Source organism: Thermobia domestica, chromosome 2 (genome assembly GCF_964235325.1).
Source record: "Thermobia domestica chromosome 2, izTheDome1.hap1.1, whole genome shotgun sequence".
Classification (NCBI taxonomy): Eukaryota; Metazoa; Arthropoda; class Insecta; order Zygentoma; family Lepismatidae; genus Thermobia; species Thermobia domestica.
Window position 1 is genome coordinate 45,836,618 of NC_137455.1, and position 26,212 is coordinate 45,862,829.

The 26,212-nt window shown below is 35.9% G+C and overlaps 1 protein-coding gene across 1 annotated transcript in view; it reads left to right on the forward strand.

Annotated features, from left to right (window-relative positions):
• The window catches only part of Kua (Plasmanylethanolamine desaturase Kua), a 63,186-nt gene that overhangs the window by 20,314 nt on the left and 16,660 nt on the right, over positions 1–26,212 (forward strand). Inside the window, exons 2-3 of the mRNA XM_081740792.1 lie at positions 15,764–15,975; positions 23,502–23,720. Coding sequence (XP_081596918.1) covers positions 15,764–15,975; positions 23,502–23,720 — 431 coding nt within the window. The remainder of the gene's footprint in view (positions 1–15,763; positions 15,976–23,501; positions 23,721–26,212) is intronic.

Consider the following 26,212-nt stretch of genomic DNA (forward strand, 5'->3'; position numbering starts at 1 on the left):
ATTTAGAGGGGTCCGATCCCCTCTCCGAAACAAAAAAAAAAATTAATTTTAAAATTTTGGCCGAAATTTATGTACTAAATAGATAGAAGTTCCTCGAGATCGTAATACGACAAATTTTGGATGCGTTAAAATATCGAATAATACTTTTGATAAAGTGGATACTTGACCCCATTGCAGAACATGCCCCGATCTGCGATGTGATCGCAGAAAATTTGCCGCGCCTGTGCAGGAAAAATGTCAGAGGAAATAAAATAGCCAACAGAAAAATATAAAAACGTGCCTGCTATGTATAAATGTCTTAAATGCACGGACAACTCGCATTTGAACTGTTTTTCACATCACATAAAGCATATTTTTACAATCACAAATGTTTGTTCTTCTGGAACTGATCATCTTGAATTTTTTTATTTTGGAATTCCTGCAGGAATTCGTGTTATTATTCAGTTCAAAATCTCTTGTCGTCGCGAATTCTGTCGAGGAATTTGAAGCTTAAAATATATAAAACGATAATTATGCCTGTCGTGTTGTATGATTGTGAAAAATGATCGCTTACGCTGAGGGAAGAACGCAGACTGAAAGTATTTGAGAATAAAATCCTGAAACGAATATTCGGAACCAAAAGGAACGGAAATGAGGAATGGTGAAAACTTCATGATGGGGAACTGCATAATTTATACCATTCAGCAAACATTTTTAGGGTCATCAAATCTTGGAGGCTTAGGTGGGTAGGACATGTAGCTAGAATGGAAAAAAGTAGGAACGCTTTCAAAGATTTAACTGGAAGTTCAATCGGTAAACGACCATTAGGAAGACCTAGGCGCAGATGAGAGGACAATATTATGATGGATCTCGCAGAAATAAGAATACAAAATAGAAACTGGATTCAGTTGACTAAGGATAGAAGTCAGGAGAGCTTTTGTGAACATGGCATTGAACCTCCGGGTTCCATAGGTCATAGAGTGAGTTAGTTAATTTTAGGCGAAATTTACGTACTTTATATGTATTTCGTGCCGCTAGCTAGTTCCAATTGTTTAAAAATATGCCCCTGCCAAATATCAGTAACTTTCGTGAAAAGAAAAGTGTCATGTTGATATACATTGCTGTACTTTTTCCTTAATGTTTAAGAAACATTGTTTGGGATTGAAATAGGTTAACGATTGGGAATTAATTCAAAATTAAAACCCAATACTTTCACTTAAATGAAATAATTAAAATTTAATACTATTTCCTAATGTTTTTTCTTTAGTTCGCGACATATATTATACGAAGAAAAAGATTTGATTTAAATCAAAAAAATCGATTTAAATCAAAAAAATCAACAAAAATGATTTTTTTGAAAAAAATCATGATTTTTTTCCACCCTGCTTTCTCCAAATATATGTGTATATATGTCGTAAAGGACATGTTTTTACATAAGTTTACTTTTTAAAATTTTATTAAGTAATTTATTTATTTCGAAGAGATCTAGTGTCGTTTTGCTGTGTCGTTTAATAACTGATACTAATAAGTTTGTTATAATAGAATAATATAACAAATATGGCGTTCTTTAACCAACAGATAAGTTTTTTATTTGTATATTTTCTCTATTCTAAGTTACTACCACAATAGGTATAAGTTCCTAACATATGTCGTAAATACCAATTAAATTGAATTGGTGCTTTTAAGTTCTATATGATACTGTATAAATCCGAGCTCTTTCTCATATTCTTAATCTGATATTATCTAGATTTTTATTTGTTAGGAGTTCAGAGTTCCCATTAGGTCCTGCCAGACTAGGCTCTACAGTGTAATATAGGATCTGAAACATAAATATAAATACTCACCCTGGGGAGCAAACTCACTTCTTCTGCACAGAAGATGAAAATACTATCTCTTCAGCTAAGCGGATCTCATGCTTAGATGTTTGGATTGTGTCAGTAAGAGCCTTCACATTACAGTAAAAATCAAAACTAAAGTGAACAGTTCGTGACTTCGCAGTGTGTAGCAGCGTTTTCTGTAGATCTCCCACTTGAGTGTAAGAAAAAGTATTCATAATACTTTTACCGTTTTTACAACCATAAGAAAGCAGAAGAAAATCAGAAACGCGAATGCAATAATTAATCTTATTTTATGTTGATCATATAAGATATTTTTCACATCCAAGTTTTAGATATTATCATATTTCCCAGACTCTCCATGACCAAACCTTTCAAGGTTGAACTATGCATTTCACTTGCAGATAATGTCTTCATTCTGCGAAAATACCGAATATCATAAGGAAATTACGCGTCTGAATTAATGATCCAGCAGTCTTCCAGTCGCTTAAAGTTGTTTATTATGTTTTATAAGATAAAAGCTAAGGTCAACAGCCGATTCGGCATATGTTACTTATCCCTATTTTAGCGTGAGATTTTATTTTCAAGTCACGCTAGTTCGTATTACATGGTGGGTAGAAGTACTGCACTGCATTTTCATATGTGAAGAAATAATTTTGTTTCAAACCATACACTTTTTTGATCGCTCGATTTAAATCAATCAAGCCTGTCTAAACTGAGTATCTGTAACAATTGTAATTTTGAATTTTGATAGAACTAGGAATAGCCATATCCGGGTTTGTTATCTGAATAATATAAATCATCCAGATATTTGATATCTGGATAATTTGTCCATCTCTAAATATATATTTCTTAATTAACAATATATTTCCTTCTTCGTTCGGTATTTGTTTTCACAGCTTAATCTAGTTCTGTATGTGCCAAAAGATGTTCTATCAAAATACCTTCAACGTAGTGTTAAATTTTCCTTACATCATTCCAGTAGTTAGATGTCTTGCTTTGAAACTGTAGTAATTTACTTCCATTCCCTGTATCTTGAACACGTTTAAGTCTGTAATTGCGTGAATATTATTTTACTGTTTTCTTGTATATCTTATTTATTTCCGAGTGCATTGCTTTGTGTGTTTGTGTAAATAGACTTTTTCCACCTCGTTAACTCTGTTCTGGAATAGCCCCTGATTTTTTGTATTCTTCGCAACAGGAGCTTCGAAGCAAATGTTATAATTTGTCTCTTATTTTCTTGCAGTTGACTCGAGGCGTTTTCTATGCGATTTGACTGATAGCTAAGAGAGGAATTGTAATTACTTCACACTCTCTACAAGCTCTGGTATCTAAAAACCCCCTTTTCTTAATTCTTCATTGCATCTTTCCAAGTTATGCATGTATTTCTGCTTGACATTTTTACTTGGCCCTTTAAATATTTCCTTATACTCTTTTCAGACCCCCTCAAGTCCCTACTCTCCAGTACCATGCATGATTTTAGTCAGAATTTTTGAAAATTTTCATCTTAGTTGTTTGTCTCAATCAGTGAAAAGTAATTTTATAATATGCTTCGTCTGATCTTTTTATAGAATTGAATATACTACTAAACATAAAATTTATATATATATATATATATATATATATATATATAAATATAAAAAACTTCCATAGACTTTTGTCAGCAGGTGCGACATGATCATGAGTATTTTCTTTTGTGCTGGAATTATAATACATTTTTGGTTCTTTCTTTAGGAGACCGTCGTTCTATGCTAAAGTCACTATGCATATTCAATGTTTTTTTTCTTTTTTAATGATCTTTGAAATCACATGTGTTTCAATTTGTTATTGATGACTTAACATCTGTATATTTTAACATTTTGTAGCATTATTATTTATTTTTGTTCATACATTTCCCAGATTCTAATGAATATTATTACATCTTCACTCACAGTTCATTTTACTAAAATCTTAAATGTTATGTCTTTTTAACTTAGTTAAAAGATTATACATTAGATTATCATATAGAAAATGTTATATTTCTAACAATATTTACGAAGTTCCACATATGCATTAAATACATTTATATTAATGAGAAGGCGTCTTCTGTCTCAAATCTTGAATAATTATGTATCCTAGTAACCAAACACGTTACCTTGACAGCCGTATTACTGATGTTCTTCAACTAATCAGAAAATGTTTTACATCTCTCAGCTGTAGATTAAACATTTACAGAATAAAATTCTTTGACATATATCATTTTCTTCTTCTTCTCTTATGCTGCAATTGCCAAATAAAATAACATTTCTGTTCTAAATGTTCAGTGAAACTTAGATAAAAATACAAATAATATGGTTATAGTATCTAGTCTCACATTGTCACCGAAAATTCGGTATTGACTAGTCGTTAAATAGTGTATCTGTTCCAAGAAACTTAACTAGTCGTTAAATAGTGTATCTGTTCCAAGCGTATGAAACCTGGGAAACCTTGTTGGAACTAGAATACCAAGACTTCTATTAATCTTATGTCATCCACTTATAGAAATTAATTTATTTACGCAATCCTGCATTCCTATCGTTGATAAGTAGTCCGAAACACTTTCTAAAGAAAGAATTTCCGTTAAATAATAATAATAATAATAATATTCATCCTTATGTTCTGTTTGCTGATTTTAAAATACGTATTTTCGATTGAATTATTTTACCTATCCCTGATAGTAGTGCTTTTTATGTGGATGATTTATCTAAAATTTAATGAGTATATAAATGTTGGTTTCATTTCTTATGCATTGTCATCGATTTCCCAATAATTACCTGTCCATTTCATGTGCTGAAATTCAATGAGAGATTCAGTCTCATTTCGTGTGATGTCTTTCTGAAAATTTGTCGAATAATGCAAGTAACAATAAAAATGAAATAACTTACAACGGAGTATTATCATTATTTTACTTAGTTTGCGAGCCGTTCGAGGTCTGAAAGCTAAGTGTGTCCATTTAATGCCTTGTGTTCTAAAAAAAAATGTAATTTATTTTTATTGGTATCACTTGATCGAGTATTTTACTATCCTGCCGATACATATATAGTACTCCATGCTAGATTGTGAAGTTCCTCTATCCTAGCTTGGAATATTACATACGTATCGACAGAATAATAAAGTAATGAAATACTCAATCAAGTTATATCAGTGTCGAAATAGGACGTTAGAAATCTTAATAGCTTGTCCGCTGATCTTCTAAATAGTAAACTTAAAATCGATTTTAATTTGATACTGAGAATTGTGAGATACTGAGAGATACTGTGAACACGTTTTCATGAACTGGAATATCAAAATTTTGTAAGAATTCTACTAAAGCAGGTGACAACAAAAAATGTCTTATTTCAGGCGCTAATCAATCGTCCTTCAGAGGTTTTTAAATGTTGTGAAATTAATCAGGTTTCCTCTTTATTATACTATAATAAACCATTCTAATAGATGGCATACCTCTCAAGATACTATATTGTCTAATTACTTGGAACATGCTTACCAAATTTTCTTCTCCATAAGTTTTGTGATAGTAGGAAAACTTCAAAAAGTAACTGCCAACTCTGTTTAACTGACAGATTCCTTTTTCTTCATCACGGATGTAACGTTGAAACATACGATAATTGTTTTTTCTAGCCCAAAATTGAGTAAAAGTCATTCGTGTTTTTGTACACAGTGCAAATTTCTTCGTTGTGAGTATTTACTACAATGAGCGATTAGTGTTACAGTAATAACGAATTCAATTACGTACTGAACTTTGTGCTACATCATTATTATTAAGTTTGTTATACTTCAATAGCTAAGAAGTCTGATTAATTCTACAAGATATATATATATATATATATATATATATATATATATATATATATATATATATAATAAAAACGTATACTTTGCAAACTTCGTCTTATGTCCTCCAGAGGAAGGATAACAGATAAGCGTGTGAAATGATAACCATTCATTATTACTATCTACAACTGTGTGAAGGAAAAAGAAAAAAAACAGGATAATTAAATGTTAGTAATTAATTGCGTTTAGAGCAACTTTCTGTCAAGTGGAAAATGACAGTTATTGAAGTTATACAGTACGTGAGATTTATTGTGGAATTCGACATGCACATACGAGCATACTACGCCTGCGCAACTTTAACACTTTTTTTTCGGTAGAGTCAGTCTTATTAATTACAACACTAAGATACTGCGAAAAGAGGCACTGCCTTTTCTTCGTAGTGGTAAAAGCTGTCTTCAGGAGTATGTTGCTCAAATGCTTTCAGCTATAGAAACCAGTTTGAAGATATTCGAAAATTCCAAATCAAAACATTGTGTTAATCATTGATTTTCTCCAGCTAAGTGGTGAGCGTTACGTGGGCCAAAATGATACCGCTAGATAACATGCCTCTCCTTGGCTAATATTTGGCACGAATGTGGCTGTAGAACGTCATACAGTGGGTACGCGCTGCTGACTGGTTGAATACACTGACGATAGTAAAGTACAAAACGATATAGAAACCGGTACCGCACTGTTGTAAATGCTTCGATTAGCACGGTATGTATATGGATAAGTAGTTTGTTTCAAGTGAATTTTACGTCCCACGGCTGTGCCTTTTAGGCTAAATGAGATGATAAGAAATGAATAATAAGGAAATGAATGGTGAATGAGCAATACATAACACTCATGCTCTAAGTAGGATTCGAACCCGCGGGAGACAGGCTTTGCGTTCGCTAGCGTAATGCTTGAAACCTCTCGACCATGCTAGCCGACATGACGATCTTAATCTCTTATAATAGTACAATCATTGAAAACATTGGTACTACAGTCAGGTAGGTGTACAGTATTAACCCTTAACAGTTCACTACCTTTGAGAATTATCAAAAAATTACGATATTTGCAGTATGTCGTCTATTTGGTTTGTATATCATTTAGAAGTAGTTTTCTAAATTTTCCCGCCAATAGTTTTCGAGAACTGAGTTGTATCCAAATGGTTACTTTGCCCAGTTTTCCGTAAAGTGATTTTTGAGTACTTGTAGCCATATATTTGGTCTAGGAATTAATTCGTGCGGGTGGACAAGAGATGGCGCAACGAACGGAGCGTCCCACAGTTCCGTGTATCCACACATGTGTTGCAAACCCCTGTCATCGCGTATCGTTCGTAGTATAGGGCAGTGGATTAAAGCGTCAACAACACCAGTTTGTAGTTAAGTGAACATGGCGCAATTTGTGACTGATAAAGTGTTTTTGCGGGGTGTCCTGCTGCATTACTTTAACATGCAGAAAAGTGCGACTGAAAGTCATCGTATTTTTTTGGAAGTGTATGGTAACCATGCTCTAGCTGAGCGAACGTGTCAGAAGTGGTTTGCACGGTTTAGAAGTGGTGATTTCGGCTTGGCAGACCAAGAGCGAGCTGGACAGCCAAAAAAAATTCAAGACGAAGAATTGACAGCATTGCTCGAGCAAGATTCGTGTCAAACGCAGGAACAACTTGCAGCAGCATTAGGCGTTGATCAAACAACAGTCTCCAAACGCTTGAAAGCCATGGGAATGATTCAAAAGATGTCACATTGGGTTCCACATGAATTGAAAGACAGAGACGTTGAAGGACGAAAAACCATTTGCGAATTGCTGCTTCAACGACAGAGCAGAAAGGGGTTTCTGCATCGAATTATTACGGGTGATGAGAAGTGGATCCATTACGAGAACCCTAAACGAAAAAAGGCCTGGGTGAAACCAGGTGAACCAGGTCCATCACAACCAAAACGAGATATTCACTGTGCAAAGGTTATGCTGTGCATATGGTGGGATATGAAAGGTGTGGTGTACTATGAGCTGCTGCAACCGGGTGAAACTATGAATGGAGAACGTTATCGACGACAATTAATGCGTTTGAAGCAAGCTCTGGCCAGAACACGACCAGAATGGGAGAACAGACATGATAAACTTATTGTTCAACATGATAACGCTCGCCCACATGTCGCAAAACCGGTCAAAACCTATTTAGAAAATGTCGGATGGGAAGTTTTACCCCACCCGCCGTATTCACCAGACGTTGCTCCTTCGGACTACTACTTGTTCGATTGCATGAACAACGATTTGATTGGACAGCGGTTTACTTCTTCAGAAGATATCGAAACATGGGTCTCTGACTGGATCGCTTCCAAGGATGAGGACTTCTTTCGCCACGGAATCCGTACATTGCCTGACAGATGGGCGAAAGTGGTGGCTAGCGATGGACAATATTTTTCTTAAGGTATTTATGTATTTTGTGTTTGTACTACAGCTTCAATGTGTGCGTACCAACCGCACGAATTAATTCCTAGACCAAATAGTAATAAAGAAAAGTAGTCTCATAAGAAAGGAGAAATAAATGAAACGTGGTAAGAGTTGTTTACTTTATAGGATTTAATATCTAAATCTGGAATATTAATTTATAAGAAAATGTAAGGTACTATCTATGAGTCCACATAGAAAAAATAATAATATTTATATTTCGCAGAAAATACAGATTGAATAAATATGATATCCAAATATATGCGTAGTTTTATAGAATATTCTTCTTTTTTATTTCATTTTTTATATTTTTAAATTTGAATATATCAACGTAGTGTAACAGTGAATTAGGGGTCTAGAAAAGATATCAATTACCAAGTGACAAAATAATTCCTTATCGTGATACATATACTTACAGATGGAACTGCATAAAGGAATTCTCGGTACGTGACGTTTGGGCGCCGCCATTTGGGCGCGGACGTTTGGGCCCCGCCGTTTGGGCGCGAAGCCATTTGGGCGCCAGACGTTTGGGCGCGAGTTAAATTAAAAAGACTTTATGTTAGGCGCTGCGTACTAAGTTCGAATCAAGATATCACAAGGTGTCTACTGTAGTGGAAGTCCTTGAATTATACTGGATTTTGTTTTACATACTAGAAATATTGGAATTTCAAAATTCTAAAAACTGAATTAACAATTAAATTTTGTAAATTTAAGTTTCAACCAAAGTGTGCTTTTTGTTTGATAACTTTTCAAGCTAAGGTAAGTAGACCAGACTACTTTTTAGTAGATAAGATTGACTGGATTACGTACATAGTGAGCCTATTCCATTAAAAAACTTAAAGCAGGCCTTCTACTGTAGTTATGCAATAAGTGTAAATGTCAAACACATTTCTAGTGGCCAAATGACCAATATATGTACACTTAACTATTATTTTTCACTTTGAAATCGTTCTTTTTTTTCCCTTTCGCTACTTTCTTCAATGCAGATTAAATGCTTACAATGGGACGAAAAAAAAAGTGTTAAGTTTTGATTTTTATATTAGAATGTTAAAAAGAAGTGATAACCAAAATACGGCATACTCCAGTTCCTAGACTCAATATCTTAGACACCCTGTATTAACATCTTTCCCTCAACTCGATTAGGATTTCTAAGCTTTCGGCATATAAGGCCATTTAGCCCGTCACTTTTGAGGGAGCATACTATCGGGGGAAGGGAAGGAAAGAAGCGGCCTGGACCTATAAATTAGGTACCACCTGTTGTGAATGAGGAAAAACCAGGAAAACATCATTCAGGGTAGCTAGCTGTCCTGAAAGAGCATGTTATAATTTTTCGACAGAATGCTCCACCGGGAATCGAACCCGGGACCACTCGCACCGAAGGCGAGAGCGTTAGCGACTACGCTACGCGGGGCCACTTCCCTCAACTCGAGTGCGCGGAAATCTTTTATTGGTAGTTCTTTATTGGACTTAAGGAAGAGAAGAGTTTGGCAAACGTAATACGAAAGAAAACAAATTTTAATAATCATAAGTATGTAATTATTAACTTTAAAAAAATACGAAAAATAAATCAATATGTTTTAATTAACATTAAGAAAATTATTAACAGTTCGTCTGATTCCTTCATTTCTTAGCTTTCTTATATAATACAAAAATGAGATTATTAGATCAGAAGTACAAGATCCGTAAACAAGCGAAAAATCAATCCATTTGACGAGGTTAGGCAACAAATGCCACAAACGCATTAAACTATTTAATTTAGATCAATAAATAAGATAGAGATAGAAAATATACAGATAAATGAGGTGATATAAAGATAGAAGTGTATATATATCTTGATTCGCGCTTAATTTTCAGTGCCTAGCTTACTTTATATGTCGTAAATTGTGATTTTTACTATGTACCTCGCGCCCAATCGTCTGGCGTCTAAACGGCTTTGCGCCCAAACATCCGGCGCCCAAACGGCAGCGCCGAAACGTCCGCGCCCAAATGGTGGCGCCCAAACGTCCTGTCCCGGGAATTCTTTAGTGGGCTTGTTACTCCCGACTTACAAAAACGACATTTCCCTTAGATGTGTGGGCTGGCCAGTGAGCAACAAACTCTTTCCTTGTATTATCACATGGTCACGTAGCAACAGGTCGATATATTTTCACTTGAGGTTCGCCCAAGCTTTCTAAAGATGGTCTCTCTTGTTTACGCTTTCTGCATGATACTAGTGCAGATGCAGTATCAGCACGAAACACTTTAAGATGTGTGGATGATTTCCCAAGTACGTTACACTCTCTTTTGTAAGGTAACCAGCTGTTTACAACAAAATCAAGCATGTACCCAAAAATTCTAAGACACCATCGTTTTGATTTCATTGGTGTACGGCAGAATTCTATGAACATGTATGACTTGTCTACACTTCTCATGTGTTTGCCTCGGAACATAAGAAAAAAATCTTATCTTCTGCCTCCTAAACGATTTTGTCTCATTGTTGGAAGAGTTGAGATTTTCATTACATCCTTCAAATATTGCATTAATTTCACACTTGTAAAACGTTATCAATGTACACGACTAAAAACTCAGACTCCTCTGTCTTGAATGAGAACGGTGATTTCCCATAATTTTTCAGCAAGACGGAGCTCCACCTCACTATGTCTTATGTTCACGCCAATGGCTCGATAGACCACTTCCGGGACATTGGAATGGGCGACGGAGACGGATAGAGTGGCCCAGATTTTACGCCACTAGAGCTCTTCCTCTGCTATCATCTGAGGAACCTTACTTATCAAGAACCCATCCATAATATCCACCATCTGACGCAGAGAATTTTGCAATGTTGTGAAACCTTTGACATGCTGTTGCGAATCCATGTGGATTGGCAGAGGCGCTTTGCAGTTTGTCTTGCTCAAGAAGGATAGCACATAGAGCAAATAATGCTGTAATGCCAAATTTTCACACTTTGTGACAAAATAGCTTCTGAACCAATAGCAATGAACAAAATAGCTTATGTTTCTTTTTCACGTTAGATTTTCTATAAAAATATCAAATGATACATCAATATAAGCTAGTCCAATATATTGTACTTTTTCCTGTACAAAGTATACGTTTCATCCGTTACCGGACAATGTAACCAAATGGTTACGTAGTATATTTTTATCGTAAATAGTAAACAATTTTTGACATTATGCCATTTTCATACTTGCACATTGTTGGGCAATGACTTACAAACACGAACACATCGAGAAAAATATAAACAAACTACTTACTTTCAGTATTTAATATTTGCTGTCTGCTTCCAGCACTGCTTGCAAAACAACAACATATCCACACACTACTTCCTGCATAAAATTTACCAGAGTTGTCACAAGGGGGCAATAGCTGCTCTCCCATCGCAGAAATTATGTACACAAATAACTACAACGAACAATACTGAAATATAACTCTCTTCAACCCAATAGGCAAAATCAAAAAATATGTAACCAAATGGTTACGAAAACTCGTTAAGGGTTAATACCTTCGACATTGACGAGGTAGAACGATACGAGAGAAGTGAAAATTATGTAATTTAGAAACACACTTCCAATTTGATGGCTACTCGTGTACTACAGTGACGTTCTCCAACGTGCGTGCACTTATGACATTTATCTCGGGAATTCACCAACTACGAATCTGAGTAAGAAATAACAGGTGGGAGAGTTTATTGTTCACTTTTCTCTTAGGTAATTCTTTTATCATTGTGTATAGTAGGACACTAACTGGATATTATTTCTCATTCTCGACAATCCTGTTCTGTCCGTGTTGACTAACCATGTGGTGCGTTTAGTTTGTTCTACTATTATGAAAGAAAGGAAGGAAAATACATGTAGTATTATTTTCTAGTTCTGCTAGTAAGACTATTCATGGCTTTGGATTGATTATTTTAACAAAAGAGACACTGACTAAAGCTTAAATCCACTTTATTTTAAATTATAATTTGCAACTGTTTCGGATATCTAGCATATCTTTCTTCAGACACAGACTAGTTCTGCTATTATATTTTTATGAGCCAGACTACAAACTTTGTAATAATGTTGTTTATGTATGTTCTTTACTGCACACGATTGACACAACTTCGGCAATGATACATATTTTAGTAATGTCAAATTTCCTTCATATCGGAAATACAGAATAAGGTAAAAGTCTGGATCCTTCCTTGGAAATTCAAAATTGCTGGAGAGAACGAGACCATATCTTGAATTATAATAGAGATAGGAGCCACAAGTGATAGTGTAGTAAAACATGTGACCATCGTGAAGTACAGTATATTGAATTCAGGTCTAAAATTTCAAATGGAAAAGATTTGACCAAAGTCATTTTGTGATAGCTTTTGACTGTGAACGCAAATTTCAACTTATTTTCGAGGTGATGTTATTCAAATACCTTAAGTTATTACTTAGAAAAGTGAGGAAATGCAGTGTTGTAATTCTGTTGTTTTATTTTATCCAGCTTCGGACTATTACTACAGGAACGCATTGAAGTTGAGTTGAGTTGTGGGCTCAGCACTCGAGTGATCGTAACAAAATTTAATGCACTGCAACCGGACAGGGAAGACATTTGTCACAGTACCATTTCCAAGATACTTGAGAAATTTAAGCAGATAGGTCCACATAGAGGGGTTCAAATACAGCCACTGACGAAGAACCGAAATGTCATCTGTGAAATATCAAAAACATAGTTTGCACCGGATTTCGAGAGAGTCACAATCCTAAGAGTGCTGCATAATAGCAAGTAGCAGTATACATAATTCAATTGCTACACCTCATAGGATGGCCGTGACTTAGGGTATAGTTCACTCAATAGTCTCTGGAATCATGCAACGGGAATCCACAGTTCCCTCGAAAAGTTTTGTTTAGAAACGAAACCAGTTATAATGTTCAGGAGGAAGTAAACAAGCAAACCTTTGCAATTGGTCAGATAACAAACCTAAAATTGGGCTGATCTCAATAAAGATATGGGAAGGAAAAAGTGATGGTGTGGTATAGTATATGGAAGTCCGGATGAGCATTTACCGGCCATTGAATAGTAGTAGTCACGTTGAGTAGCCCCTTCGATCACCTGAACTTGCGTCCCATGAAGGGTATTACTCCACATTGTTGAGTGGTGCTGTACGAAAGTCCATTCGCAAGAAAAGACCTGGGATGTTGACTGGCAATGTCATTCTTCTCCATGACAATGCTCGCCCTCACACGGCCAATGTGACAACAACAACTCTGGCCGAAATGCTCTGGGAAGTTCTGCTCCATCTCCCCTACAGTCCAGATTTAGCCCTCAGTGATTATCATTTGTTTGCACCCCTTAAAGGCCATCTGGGAGGGAAGAAATTCACGACAGATGAAGCACTGCGGAACGATGTCTTCTAGTGGCTACAACAACAACCACCAAGTTCTTTCTACGCCAAAGGAATCAGGGAGCTGCCACAACGATGGCAACGGTGCCTCGACGCGTACGGAGAATACTTTGAAAAGCTGACATAGTTTGGTGTTTTTTGTGCTATCTGTTTCCTGTGAAAAAATAAAAGTCCCGGTCAACCTTGAACGACCCTTGCAACTTCTCATTTATGTTCATGGTGAAATATTAATTCAAAACTGTATATCAGACTACTACCATTCTATTTAAAATATTGATCCGGAGTCTGATTACCATCATAATGGCACTACACTCTGTCAAGTGGGTTCCTAACCCTCTATTCAAAATATTGTGCCATTCCTCCAGCCATTTTGAAATCACAAAATTGTATTCAGTACATTGTGTAATGAATACTTTCGTTATATTTGTAATTACATGAGAAACAAAATCAATTTGGTGTCCGTGAAAGTATGGATGAATATTAATTTTTCTGTAAGCTCAGCTAAATTCCTACAGTAAAAGTAGGATGAAACATGTGGTTGTTCCAGGAGGAAAATATGGTAGATCTATCATACTTAAAAAACTTTCTGCATTGCATCGCAAGCTGCTAATTCTGCCTCAAAGATCGAGGGATGTATTCAAAAATCGAGAAAGTATAACTGAAAGTATAACTAATGTGGTTGAAACAATGGAATTAAGCAGGACTAGTTAAATAATTAATACTTTTCTGACCAGAATATTTACTTAAAAAAAAAAATAAATAAATAAAATAAAATAAAATAAGCCGTAACGGTTTCAATAACGTAACGTTATCTTCATCAGACGTTAAGTTACTGAAACTTACTGCTTATTTTAATTTTAATTAAAAAAGTACATGCTCTGGGCAGAAAAGTATTACTTATTTAAAGACTAGTTAATAAATTAATTACGAGGAAATAGTAAAAATATACATATTATTATGCTAAGAAAATTACAAGCGCTACACTTTCACCAGACAAGGAGGGGAAGAAGTAGGGATAATAGAAAAGTAAAAGAACACAGAAGTAGCTGTGAAGCGTTCAGGTGGACGCCATGTTGGAATTTAGGGTTACAGAATTGCCAGGCTGAAAGTGCAGAGTAGAAAAGAAAAAGAACAGAAAATTATTGGTGAAGTGTCTAGATGGATGCCACGTTAGAATTCAGAGTTCGTTATAGGGTTGCCAGGCTGAAAGTGAATATCCTGGTAACTCACATGACACAACCTTCACATTCCAACATGGTACTTACCTGGATGATTCACAGATGCTTCTTTGTTTTTATTTTCCTTTCTTTTCTCGTAGCCTTTTCCCTCCCTCTGTTAAAAAAAAAAAATGCTTCTAATCTTTTTTTTTTTTAATTTGTGTAATTATATTTTCATCATTTTCTGGCAAGTAATCATTAAATATACGTATAGGTTTTTAAGATATAGTGCAATGTACACTCATGTCCAAAATTATTGTCGCATATCTATAACTGTCTTCTTGTAAGAATATAATTTGATAGTGATTTTGCAGGGTACTTTTAATACTATGTTTATAATCGGAAAATGTATATTTGTGGTAAATTTCATAGGAAAAGAATTATAAATACGAAAATTATAATGAGTAAAATAAAATGTTGCTCAATGGGCAAGAAAATTTTATTTTAGTTTTATTGTTCTTATTTACTGCTCTTTTCACATGAAATTTGCCACATACATGTCTTTGCCGATTATTATACACATACTAACACTATAAGAAATACCGGGCGAATTTATCAAATTATATTCCTACAACAACATATTTATAGACATGCGACAATAATTTTGGACATGAGTGTACATCGTGGTATATTCCTTTGAATTGTAATATTGAAAAACTTTAAAAAAAAGTTACTCGAATAGTATTGTTAATAGAGAAAGCAGTGATAGAATGAATAAACACTCCTGGCAAACAGTCTAGTACTTAGATTTCAAGCTACTCGGTTTTGATTTTCGACTTTCTTCTACAATGACTGTTTTACAAACCTCTTCATTGAACGATCAACACTTCTAGTTCACGAGCACTATACAAGTAATCACTCTACATTCTCTAATACATCTGTGTGAACTGTCTTACCGGTAATACAGCTCAGTCTGTGATAAACGAAATTTTAAATCCAGCCCATGTGATTATGTGGATTTTCTTACACTTAGATGAAGTAGTCTCAGAGGCAATGCATAATGTTTATTAAGTCCAGTTTAATTGTAAGATTTCCCGGCTAATTCTAAGCATTAGTTTCAGTTAATACCAAATAAAACATATTCTTATCTTTTCCAGGGAAGAGAACACAGGAATGCATTTGTATCGGTATTTGTGTGACGTTGATGGCGGTAAATTGCTTCTTCATCGTCTTTCATATCCGATTAGAGAATCTCAGTACAATTGTTATGGCAGCTTTATGTGGGATTATCACGGCGGATTTTGGATCTGGTATAATCCACTGGGGAGCTGATACATGGGGATCAGTAGAGCTACCAATCATTGGAAAGGTGAGCGTATAGCGTTTGCAAGTAGATGAAAGTATTTATATTTAGAAGAGGAAAATACGGGTGGTGCAGAGCAATTTGCTTATTTAGAAATTCATTAAAAAAGGAATGCAGATATATATTTTATTCTTTAAACAGGATCAAGTACAATATTTAAATTTTATGTTTACTCAGTTTTAAAGATATCAGGCACATGGCGTCCATTATTTTCAATACACTGTGTTAATCGAACTCAGAAATTTCGTTCAGCTCTTTCCAACATATTAACGGGTATGTTTGCATCGTTGTAAACGAGTTATTTTAGATAACCCCATAAAAAGTAGTCGCAGAGACCTAAATCAGAAAATCATGCTGCATTTTCTCGAGCAACAGAATCGCATGGATTAAGTTCCTGCACCACAGCCAATTTGTAGGGATGAAATTTTAGTTCTTCATGAAGGATTCGCCTCGCACAACAACGAGACAACCCAACAGCAGCTGCTGCAGACAGAGCACTGAGGGGATCGGTAAACAGAGAGCTTTACCATGTCAATGTTTTTAGGTGATCTTGCTTTCGTGGAATCCCAGTTTTTTACATCGCCAGTTTCCCTGAAATTGTTTATCCATGAAACAATCGACTGTCGGCCAGGAACACGACCACGAGGCGTATGGGAACGAAGTACACGTTGCGTGAAGACGATTGAGCGACTGTTAGAAAAATTTGTCTCAACAGGGGACGCGCGCTTCACTTTGTTCACCTCATGGTGCTAAATAAACCAAACTGAGTTTAAGCTTTACGCGCCACCCTTTCGAATGTTCCTATCCCCACCCTCCTCCGAGTAACCATCGCTTCAGGGCGCCAAATTCAAATAAGCAAGTTCCTCTGCCTTACCCTGTATGTATATCCACAGTCGTTTCAGTGTCGTATTGTTTGAGACCAATCAGCATATAAAAATAAGTAAATAAACAATGATTTTCTAATTCTGTTACTTTCTGCTCTGCGAATATTAACCTATCACAACCCAACCTAAACTAAACATTCTTAACAGGTTACCAAGTTATATATTATCGTCATTTCAAAGTAAGTTTTCCTAGATTAAATGTAAGTCTTTAATATAATACTGTCAAATTAGATATATTTGTCTTAATGTAGTTTACTTTCATTTAAAGAGTGTGAATATTAACAATAGAATAATGTTTCTTTAAGGTTAGTATCCAGTTTTTAGGGATTGCATTGGAATTATATTTGGAAAAAGTAATACACGAATAACACGAAAATGGAAAGGTGGCGTTATCCGTAGGTGAAATTTTAATCATATTGATGCTTGACAGTAAGTATCACGAAAATGCTTTTATAATAGGCTGAATCCAGTGAATAATCGGCTAAGTCGACTTTTTTCTGAAAATTGAGATTTTACAGGAATAAGCTTCTTTTGGTGATTTGTACATTGTGTAGAAGCGGCTAAGGTGAATTCATAAAATTGAGGAAGTTACAGCATGTGCATAACCAGTAATGTCAAAATTAACCAGGTAACTGCTGTAAAATTACCTTTAAACTGGTCTCCTGTAAAATTTACTTTTCCCGACTTAGCCGGTTAATCCAATAGTTTTCATGATCAAACACTTGGTACCTTATTTGCACATGCTCTCTGCCTAACGTCTACAATAGCCGGCGTGATTAATTTTCGTGGCACTTGCTGTCAAGCCTACTATCCTAACAATTTCATTGCTTTGAATATTTCGTTGGTAATAATTTTTTCATCAATATAAACGTAAACAGGTTGAGACTAAAGCATTCGTAGGTGAAATACTATAAACTCACCTTCGTAATGTTTTGTATGAATGTTTTGTTGCTTATAAATGCAGTGATTTTTTTTCTGAGCTGTCACCTGCATCAGAGCAATTAAAAAAGATGAATTACGAAATTTACATATTACAGAAGAAGAATTTTAAGGACAAGGTAAGATCAAAGTTTTTTGGTTTCTGATTTCAGCTTTCTGTAACACTTAAAGTTTCCTAATCCAGTAATGTCCAGTTCCATCCGACCTGTAAATAAGAATTAATGTGTATGATTTGCTCCTCTTTGTGGAACTCCGTGCACAACAGAAGAGTGTGTAGCTGGTCATCGCAATATACCTCAATTGAGACTTTACTTTTAACTGTGAAAATATTTTTTTTATTTCTTTCGTTACCAAGCCCATTCTGCAAGATACAGTCAGTGGTACTGGGCATTTGAAAAAAGAAAGAAAGAAAAATACAGATTTCATATCGTTACTTTCAACTGTTCGTAGCTGAGGCCCCAATTGGCCTGGACACATGAAACAAGATATTGCAGAATAGAGCGAAGATTCAGAAAATGAATGGCATAATCCACATTCAGCGAACCGTCGTTTGGGGGGGGGAGAGAAAAATAAAAAGTGACCCCCAAGTATGGTGCTTATTTCGTTCTGCCGTACAAAGCGTTACAAACATTTCATAAGTCTTCATCTCTAATTGGTCTGAGGAATGTAAGAGTTCAGTGAAAGTAATTAAAACTGTAACTAACATAACTTTATGTAGAACGTTACATAAGTAAGTTTATTTATTTATTTTTAAACTTATTTTCTTTGCGTGCTATAATGCAATGCATGAACCCAAATAATAGAAAGTGAAATAGGATATAGAAGAGAAAAGGACTGTGACTTAAAATAGGCAAATAGCTAACGCGTGTCCTCTCTGTGTGTGTATGATTTTTGGTTGACTCCCATCAACACACAATCCTTGAATAAATAACAGCAGTCTCATCCAGGTTAATACCAACTTTTGATCATGCGTGTTTGGGCTAAGAGAGAGTTTTGATTTTCATATTATTAGATTAAGGGAAACAGGAATTCTAAACGCTATTACTTTTCGTTGTACTACTTGTGGAACCAAACTGGGCTAACAAGCAACTGGTATATCATTTGCCGATAACTTATACGCCATACCACACTCTCGGCCTCGAGTGAAGAAAAAAAAACTTACAATATGTCTATCTAAAAGAAGTTGTGATCAACTGATCAACGCTCAGGCCAAATGACTTGAAATTTGAACAGGGTATTGAATTTGTGATGGAAAACCCACTAAGGAAAGAATCTTGGAAATTCGACGGGTAGGGGGAAAGAGGGGTGAAAATTATATAAAATGTCCATATCTTGGAATCTCAGAATGTTACAGACATTAAATTTTGTACATTGACTTCTTATTTAAAATAATGAGACACGTTATTCCGCGTTTTTAGGTATTTCACATAGAAGGAAACAAAAGGGGAGCTGAGAAGGAGAAAAAAAAAAAAAAAAAAAAAAAGATGGGAATTACAATTATAATATGTTCATATCTCGGAATCTCTTAAGATTGGAGCATGAAATTCGGTATTTCGACATATCATTTAAAACAATTAGTCACGTGTTTCATAGTTTTTTGGTATTTGCTCCATAAGGGAAGAAAAAAAGGTGGGAAAGAGAAAAGGGTGGGGGGTTACAATCGTTATAATTGGATGGTTATATTCCGAAATTCGTTAAGGTTAGAGATGAAATTTGGTATTTAGATTTTTCATTTAAAATAACTGAAGACTTGTTTCAGTGTTTTGATATCTCCCTGCAATTGAAGAAAAAGGCAGGAAGAAAAAAGGTCGGGGTTCCAATTGTTAAAATAACACAGCAATATCTCGAAATCCCTTAAGAGTAGAAGAATGTTAATTAGACATTTTTCAGCGTTTTGTAGTGTTTCCTTAGAAGAGAAGGAAAAAGGATGGAGGTTGGAGTTGTTACAAGAAGATTACCATATCTCGAAATCCCGTTTAATTAGAGATATGTTAGTATGTTAATATATATATTAGGGTTATGACTTTTTGACTTTTTTGTAAAATAATTGATTTTTCTGTATCATAAATCGATGAACTTTTGTGAAATACTAATAAATTCTGTTCAGTTTAATTCTGTTTAGTTTTTAAAAAAGGTCACCCCCAAAACAAAATTTCTATAATAATATATAAGCAGTTTATGCATTTTTTATGCAATGTGCAAGGCTTAGTACTATAGTTTTCTGAAGTCTTCTAAAGCTCTCTTCTGCCTTTGGCACTTGCTGGCAGACAAGTTAGAGACGTGTGAAAATAGTGTTAGAAGATTCCGGGAGACAGCGCTGTCTTCTACTTTGGAGCGCGCCATCCAATAACCGGATATCTGAGAACAAAGAGTAGGCGGCCTGCAGCTAGAAGGAAACATACACCATCGCTTCGGCATAGTGACTTGCAACGAGCGGGAAAGAGCCCTATTGTACAGACAGTTATTGTGAAACATTGTTTGTGTGCCGTGTTCAGGAACAAAATAATATATACAACTGAAGGAGTGTGTGCGATTGTCTATTGTGATGTGTTGTATATAACCAAACTATGCAAACTATTCCGCAATAATTACAACCTTCTAGTACCATTTGTAATCAAAATGTAAGAAAAGTGCCTCTACCACCGAAAGAAATAAGAAAATCTGGACGAAGAATCTAGTGCAATTTCAAGAATCACAAAGCAAAAGAAGATATGTTCCACTAGAAGAACAATCACTGGAAAACAAGAGCAGGATGCCACTCAAAATCCAAATTGTTCGTCGCTATTTGTTCCTTGGAGCATTCATCAAGGCAAGGAAAGAACGTGTAAATGTAATCGCAAAAGAAGTAACAAGTTTATGGCAAAATAAATTAAATTTCCCCAGTGTATCTATACAAGTCGTAGAAGCAAAACTAAATAAGGTGCTGCACACCTACGACGAATGTGTAAAACGAGGAAAATACGATCAATTGGATGAAATTTTTGACACTTCAAAAGAAAATGGTGAATGGCTGTGTAGTGAGGATAGAAGATTATATCATATTCAGATCGAAAGCAAAGGACATGTTGGTTATAGAATTGGGAAGAGTTCCAAAACTATCCATCTATCCAAACGAAGGAAAATGCCATTGCAGTTTACTTCAACAGCAGCAGCAGCAGCAACAAGTACGTCAACTTCCGAAACATCAGATACTGAGAGTGATTATGAAGAGGCCCAAACTATAGATGAATCCTCCATAAAGACAAGGAAGATGTATAATAAAACCAAAACTACAACAAAATTAGTGACATCTTCCAAGTTATCAACCAGCAAAGCAGCAACCATTTGCCGGCTGTTATCTCAAGATGGAATCGACATTGAGACGCCTTCACAATCTGGTATTTACAAGTCTATTATTAAAGAAGCTGTTAAACTTAAAGAAGAAATGAAGGAAACACTACATTTAGAAAACTGCGCGTTGCATTTTGATGGTAGACGTATTGATGGCCAAGAATACCAAGTGCTAGTGTTGGAGAATAAACGAAGAGAAGTTAAGTTAGAAGCGCTAGGTCTACCAAACGGAAAAGCAGATACTGTGGTTAAAGGAATATCAGATGTTCTCGATGAATACAATTTATGGGATAGTATAAAGATTATTATTGCGGACACTACTAATGTGAACACTGGAAGAAGGAATGGGACTGTAATTCAATTACAAAGGCTCAAAAGAAACTGGAAATACCACAACTCATTGGTTGTCAATACCATATTCTTGACAGTGCTTCGCGTTGTGATGGATGATGAATTTGGAGGAAACAACACATCGCCCAATATCGAATATCCATTTATCCTGGAGCCTGTAAAGAACTACGAGCAGCTTAAGATTAATTTTGAGACTGGTGAAGAAGACAGAAACAGCTGGATGGCGTGATGATATGAAATTTCTATTTCATTTAACTTGAGTTTTCCGTTTTTTAAAGCAGCTGGAAGATTTCCTAAAGTGACTCGAGCAATACTTGCTTTTCTGGCATTTATTCTTCTACCAGAGAGAAGACTCTCTACTCGAAATTTGTAGATTCAACTCTTACAAATGGGCAGACTATTGTTTTACTGACCAAATCTATAGTGTGGGTGATTATCAGGAGTTATGTAGCAGCTTGCGGGTTCATGAAAAAGCATTAAACTGTGTGAAAAGTTTTGGAATCAAGAGCCATCGAGACTAAGGATTTCCAGAACAAATCAATGTGCAGAACGAGCTATCAAGTTTCTCCAAGATCTTAATGACGTCTGTAAAATAAAGGATAAATTTAAGCTTAGATTTGTTTTGTCTAACAAAACATAATAATTGTCCATTATGCTATAATTATGGTATTCGTACTTGTAGAATTGATATGTAAGATTGTGATTTTCAATTTATTTAAATGTTTTATGTTATTCAATAACAATAAATAATACATATACAATAAACAATCCATATACAATACAATAAATAATGTAGAATGAATAATATATAGAATAAACAACACAATACAATTACAAAATAACTCTAAACTACATATACAAAATGCTCCCTCGTGGCGGAATAGTTAGCACGCTCGCTTCGATTCCCGGTGGGAGCACAGTGGTTCCGACCCCACGTTAAACTATAGGTCCTGTCCTTAGGACGTCATCATCCCATGGAAGACAATGGGAAACCACCATCGGTTCATGTTGCCCAGGAACCTTCGGGTCAAGGACCAGCCTTAGGGCAGAACACCAAATCATCATCATCACAATATACATAGTGAAATCGTTTTTTGGGGGTGACCTTTTTCGACAACAAAATCGAATTAATGTCTTTTTCGTTAGTTTTGAACAGAAGTTCATCGATTTGTGACACAGGAACATAGTGTTACAAAAAAGTCATAACCGTAATATATATATATATAATATAAGAATTAAGTTAATGACATTGTGTTGTCTAGTAATTTATAAACAACTTAAATGGTGTCAAACTGGCATACATTGGACTATATGCATAATAAGATACGATGACATGTAATTATACATAAAAATAATGAAGGAAAGTCCCTGTTTGGTTCTTTAGGACTTAGTTTAAACCTACCATTCCAGAAAAGTTTTATTTCAGTAAAGAAACTGTAAACTGTGTCGATCCAACGGAAAACGTAGAAAATCTTAAACATAGAACTACTTAAGCGGGGATCATTCTAGAGGGATTTTTGTATAAAATGATTTGCTAGCAGGAAGTAAAAAGCTTATTCTTCAGAAATAAAATTGAAAAATATGTCAATACACAGGACCATCCAGCTACAATTTCTATATACAAGTAGACTCTGTGGGTATTATTTCCTCTGTTTCATTGAATCGACATAGATACGTGGAATGTTTTACAAGATATGCTACTTTAAAAACTTGAATAAGCATCTTTTTTTGTCGGCCAAAGCTTCTAAACGAAGGTCCAGCGAACCCAATTGATTACGACTTGATTTTTCCTTATTTTTGTATCTAAAATGTATATTCGGTGCTCATTGTTTTGTATCAATTCATATAATGGTAATTGATGTAAATCCTTTGAGAATATACCATAAAGATATAACTAGCGAAAAATAAAATATAGATTCTGAAAATTTTGAAATTGTATGTGCAAGAGTAACATATGAAATTTGTGAAATATGTTTAATAAGGAATTACAGAATTGTTGTATTAATGATTTTTTTCCCTGTTCTTTAGAATTTTCTACGACCATTTCGTGAACATCACATAGATCCCACATCTATAACACGTCACGATTTCATAGAAACTAATGGTGATAATTTTATGTTAACCATCCCATTTTTGGCACGAATGACGTGGGACTTCCTTACTAAGACTGATGAAGAAATTCAAGAACACTTTTCATGGACATGTTACTTATTCCTTCTGGCTATTTTTGTCGCTATGACTAACCAGGTAAATATGTTTAAAAATAAGTCTTTGCGTTACGATTTCGGAGTTTTTCGCACCTTCTTCAGTGAAGTTTTTCTCCTAAACAAATGACATAACGAAGATATCGAGTATCTTGCTAATCCTGACAACCATTAGTAGGAAACAACTTTCAACCTTGCTTTTATGTTCCTCTCACTCTTTGAATTTAGTGACAGAAGACTGGTAAATACGAGGAGTGCTCAGAAAGTAAGGTTACAAAGCATGCAGTGAAACATGTATATATTATATCATACAACCAATACAGCCAACAGATAATACATACATTAGATTGTTTTTCGACTTAGTCTCCATATCTGTAGAGGCACTTGTCGCATTGTAGGATTAGTTTAAAGATTCCGTCCTGGTACAAATCCTGTCCTTGCGTGTTCAGTCACGTTGTTCATATTTCACTCCTCGTCTGAAGCGAAGCGACGGCCGTCTAGATGCTCCTTTAAGTGCGGAAACTAGTGAAAGTCTCTTAAAGCGAGGTCCAGGCTGTAGGAAGGGTGCTCAATGATGTCCCAGCGAAACTGCGCTGCCACTGAGCTTCGTCGGTGACGTTTTCTCTCCTAGTCGCAAACTTTCGACATCATTCTGCGACATGCTGACGAGACATTACAGTTTATCTGTAAACTTCTACCAGCTGCCGGTGAATTTCAGTCGCGGTTACATGTTTCGCCCACAGAAATCGAATAACTGAGCGGACTTGTTCGCGAGACCAGTTTTCCAAACAAGTCGCCATTTGTGTTTACCTACAACTAGCGTTGTAGGATGTGGGTGGCTGAAACTGCACAACTCCATGTATTAAAATTGGTGTCACGTCAGAAGGGCCCGGACAAAAGGGCGAGGACAAAAAGGCCCGAGTCAAAACGGCCCCGCGTCAAAAGGGCCCCGGTCATAAGGGCCCGAGTCAAAAGGGCCCCACGTCAAAAGGGCCCCGCGACAAAAAGGCCCGAGTCAAAAGGGCCCCGGTCATAAGGGCCCGAGTCAAAAGGGCCCCACGTCATAAGGGCCCGGGTCAAAAGGGCCCCGCGTCAAAAGGGCCCCGGTCATAAGGGCCCGAGTCAAAAGGGCCCCGCGACAAAAAGGCCCGCGTCAAAAGGGGACCCCGTCAAAAGGGTCCCGGTCATAAGGGCCCCGCGACAAAAAGCCCGAATCAAAAGGGCCCCACGTCAAAAGGGCACCGGTCATAAGGGCCCCAGTCAAATGGGCCCCGCGTCAAAAGATGCCGGGTCAAAAGGGCGTAAGTCAAAAAGGCCCTGCGCCAAAAGAGGCCCCGAGTCAAAAGGACCCCGCGATGAAAGGGCCTCATGACAAAAAAGCCTGAGATATAGCCTGAAAAGCATGAGAAATGTAAAAATGCTTATTAGATTAAAAGTATTCAGTGGACACCACCTGATTTGTGTTGAAAGAACGTACATGTATATCTGTATACAGTGTTAATCAAAGTTATTACGACAGCCCAGTTACGATTCATGTGAACAGAGAAAAGTGTTGCAGGTAGGTATTGATCAGTGCAGTTTCATGGTGCGGGTAAGCGGGGCAACGGCCCTGGCTGCCGAAGTAAGGTGGCGCCAAATTCGGGAGTATGAAATAAAAGGAAAGAAGGAAAGAAAAAGAGAGAGGAAAAATTACTTGGAATATTTTAGATCAATAGCAGATAGTGTTACTCGTGTTAGGAAAATCTATGTACACCCAACCACAAAAGTCTCTCCCCCCTAAGTGCTCTAATTCCATATCTTGGGGTCCAGGTAATTTGCAGTTGTGAGAACGCCTGGACAGATGCAACCCAATTTAGACGTAACTTTTCTCGGCACTGACAACAGTTAGTAGCACTGAATCCAGTCTTTATGCAAGTAAAATTGTGAGTAAATGACGCACGAAACATTTCTCCATTCTGAGATGAACCTCTCTGGTTCAGAGTTTGTTTTCCAATGAACATCTCAATATTGTTGTGTATGTAATGTATTATTTCACTATATACTGTATATTCAAAGAAATAAAAACACTGATCACACATGAATCAGAAAATGCTTGAAAGTAGACGAAAATATCAAATCTAGAACAACTGCTGGAAATAAGTTAGTAAATGATTGCCTTCATTGAGAGACCTTCTCCAATTCTCCTCATTCCAACATTTTTTCTTTCTGGAGGAGAGAAAAGCTTGCTTGTCACACTGAGTATCCCTTTGGGTTCCTTATAGTATAATTTGTACCATACGGGTGTTTCATGGTACATTGCGTTATTTCTCATCTATTTGAGCTTTTTCGTCCGCTTTTTTTGTTTATCAAGTCCAGAGGCATTTTAGAAGACATTACGTATGGTTTCAGACCGTCCTGCGTCCAGACGTAGCCGGTGATGACGTCATAATTTTGAAATATATATTTTCTCTTATGAAGCCTATGTTCATTATTTTTAGCGGGCTTATTTTTGAACGTAGAAGATTGAAATTTTGCACAAACATTCAATCCACCGGG